The sequence below is a fragment of the Rhincodon typus genome, chromosome 49 (assembly GCF_021869965.1).
Source record: "Rhincodon typus isolate 14 chromosome 49, sRhiTyp1.1, whole genome shotgun sequence".
Classification (NCBI taxonomy): domain Eukaryota; kingdom Metazoa; phylum Chordata; class Chondrichthyes; order Orectolobiformes; family Rhincodontidae; genus Rhincodon; species Rhincodon typus.
Window position 1 is genome coordinate 3979167 of NC_063380.1, and position 3368 is coordinate 3982534.

At 46.3% G+C, this 3368-nt stretch overlaps 1 protein-coding gene across 1 annotated transcript in view; it reads right to left on the minus strand.

Moving 5' to 3' along the window:
- Positions 1 to 1001: 1001 nt before the first annotated feature.
- LOC125488089 (ataxin-2-like protein) overlaps positions 1002 to 3368 on the minus strand; it is a 13429-nt gene continuing 11062 nt past the window's right edge. Inside the window, exon 7 of the mRNA XM_048620914.1 lies at positions 1002 to 1103. Within this exon, the coding sequence (XP_048476871.1) occupies positions 1002 to 1103 (102 nt within the window). The remainder of the gene's footprint in view (positions 1104 to 3368) is intronic.

Genomic DNA, 3368 nt, shown 5'->3' on the forward strand with positions numbered 1-3368 from the left:
TGTGTCTCTCTCTCTCTCTGTGTGCCTGTGTCTCTCTCTCTCTCTCTCTCTGTGCCTGTGTGTGTGTGTCTCTCTCTCTCTCTGTGCCTGTGTGTGTGTGTGTCTCTCTCTCTCTCTGTGCCTGTGTGTGTGTGTCTCTCTCTGTGTGTGCCTGTGTGTGTGTCTGTCTCTCTGTGTGTGCCTGTGTGTGTGCCTCTCTCTCTCTTTCTCTCTGTGTGCCTGTGTGTGTCTCTCTCTCTCTCTGTGTGCCTGTGTGTGTGTGTCTCTCTCTCTGTGTGCCTGTCTCTCTCTGTGTGCCTGTGTGTGTTTGTCTCTCTCTCTGTGTCTGTCTCTCTCTCTCTCTTTGTGTTTGTGCCTGTGCGTGTCTCTCCCTCTCTGTGTTTGTGCCTGTGTGTGTGTCTCTCTCTCTCTCTGTGTGTTTGTGCCTGTGTGTGTGTGTCTTCCTCTCAATCTCTTTCTCTCCGACTCTATCACTCTGCTTCCCTCAGTCTCTGTCTCTCTCTGACTCTGTCTCTCTCTATTCCTGCATCCTGTAACTCACTCCCGGTATCCCACTCCATCTGTCTCTCACTCTCTTGCTCTCTCTCTGACTGTCTGTCTTTTTCACTCAGTCTCTCTCTCTCCCTCTGTCGCTCTCTCTCATTCGCTCTCTCCCCCTCTCCGTGCCTCTCCCTCTGCATATTCACAAACTCCAACGAGGAACCAACTGCAGTGAGTCTGTATCATTGGTTCGAGGGTGGTCAGTTCACTGTTCAGCATTATGAGAAAGATCGATTGCCGCTGTTATTTATCCTTCAGTTGTATTAATCTATTTGTGATTTTAAGGACGATACCAATGGGACATATCAGGGCTGCCTCTGGACATTGTCTGAGTCACAGCATAAATCCCAGTGTTAGTGCAACAGCTCAGCAGTCTGAATCTTAATTCCATCACAAAACCATGTAGATACAGCGTCTGGAAGCCGAAAAAGAACATTCGGATCTATAGAGTATAGAAACCATCAGTAAAATGATGGATTTTCTTCGACTCTCGATCTCTGGGGCTCTCCCTGCTGCTGGGGGCCCAGAGTCTCCTGCGGGCTCTGCTGGTCGCGGGAATGTTTCTGATGGCAAAAAACATTCAACAACAGGATGGGGAGAAATGGGACGCCTGGGTTTAAAATGCTGAAGGCAGGCACCATTGCTACCCAGAATGGTGAGTTGATAGCGTACATTCTAATCAGACAAAACCAGGATTGGTTCACCAGCACATACCCCTCCGTTTGCATGAAATGCCAGAAAATGTTCTTTAAACAGCTCAGCACATGCACTGTCCCCAAAAACACTGCCGCCGTTCTCGCAGGATCCCATTTCCTTCTCCAAACACAGAATAAAAGGAGCTGGAGTGAGACCATTCGGCCCCACAAGATTGTTCTGCCATTCAATGGCATCGTGGCTGATCATCCAACTCAATCCCTTGTTCCCTGATTTCTCCCCCATACGCTTTAGCCCTGGATAACGACAACCAAAACCTTCTTAAAAGCATAGAATACTTTGCCCCTGACCCCTTTCTGTGGCAGAGAAATCCACTGGCTCACCGCTCACCAAAGACACACCAATTATCACTTCTTGTTTTTGCAATTTTGTTACCATCACTGAATTACCCCCACGATCAACATGGTGCGATTGAGAGAAAATCTAACGATAGCCCCCATGACGTTCGATGTTGTTGCCATCACTGAACCCTTGCCTCCCAAAAACTATCAACATCCTAGGGGTTACCTTTGAGAGAGAATCGGACCATTGAGCCAAGCATCACTGAATCTATCTCACTGTCGACATTGTGGGGATTACCATTGAGCGGCAATTTAACCATCATCCCCTTGATGTTCAATGGTATTACCATCATTGAAACTACCAACATCTGGGATGTTCCCATTGAGACAGAATCTACCTCTTGGTGTTCAATGGTCTTGCTATTGCTCAAATTCCACACCTCACACACTATCGGCATCCTGGGATTCACTCTTCACGATGCTGAAACAGTCCGTGTTCAAATGCAGCAAGATGTGGGCAATGTCATGTTTGGGCTGACGATTGGCAAGTAATATTCGCACTGCACTAGCGCCAGGAAACTACCATGTCGTGACTCTCGGGTCGATGAGTGAAGATATAATTGACGCCTGTGACATTCCACAGTGAACAATGTTGTGTAGGTGCAGGGTAAGGGTCTAGAAGGGTGAACACCTCATCGTGTTCAATAAGTGTGTTCCAAATTGACTTGATTTGTCACCTCAGAGGTGTTGAGGGGGAGGGTGATGTGATTTATAAAGAGAGGTTGGTCTAACTTGGATTGTTTTCGCTGGTGCATCAGAGGCTGTGGGGCGACCTGCTGGAGTTACACAAAACTGTGAGAGGCATGGATGCGGTGGATAGTCAGACCATTTTACTCCCAGCGTCGAAATGTCAAGTGTTAGGAAGCAAGATGTGAGGGAGCAAGTTTAAACGAGATGTGCGATGTTTGTTTTTTATGCACTTAGGGTGGTATGTCTCCGAGACACGCTGCCAGGGGCGGTGGTAGGAATTAACCCCAATATTTTCTGAACAGACTTTTGAGAAACCAATCCCAGAACTTTGCAAATAAGTGGCTCTCAACACTGGCTTGTAGCTTAAGCAAAAGACCAGCCAATTTATGAACAATGCTGGAATATTAGTTGAACAGAAGTGAATAACAATGTTATCTAAATGCTGTCTATGGTTTAACCTCAATACCCTTAGTTTTCAGTTCCTTCCACACAAAATCAAAACAGGTAACAAACAGTTAAGGAAGGTCCACATTTCCCAAGCTCGCAACATTTCCAATATAATCTAGTTGGTTTTTGTTTATAGGGTGGGGTCCTATGCACCATTACATCATTTAGGACCTGCTCCATTTGCTGAGAATTTATTGAGCTTGTCGAGAAGCAGAGGTTTTTGGGGTGATACGTTATTCAAGGAGGCAAAGAAGAGGGTTACACATCACCGAATCCTCTAGCAAGCTGGGAATCATTCTGTAGGATGGAGAGGGAAAGGAGGTTGGCGCTCATTCAGATTCTCTGTGTCAATCTCTGTATCTGTGTGTGTCGCTCTCTTTCACAGTCTTCCTCCCGCTTTGTTTCTCTGTCTGTCTACCTGTCTACTGCTGTGTCTCCCCAATCTCTGTATCTCTTTTTGTCTCACTACTCTCCCTCTGTGACCCTCCCTCTATGTATGTGTATCTCTCCGTCTCTCTTTCTCTCTTCATATCTTAATCTCTCTGCATCTCCGCACACTCAACCCAGAAGCTGGCTAATATAAACATGCATGATTCATTCTTGAAATCAGTTCACCATTCAGATGTATGAGAAAGA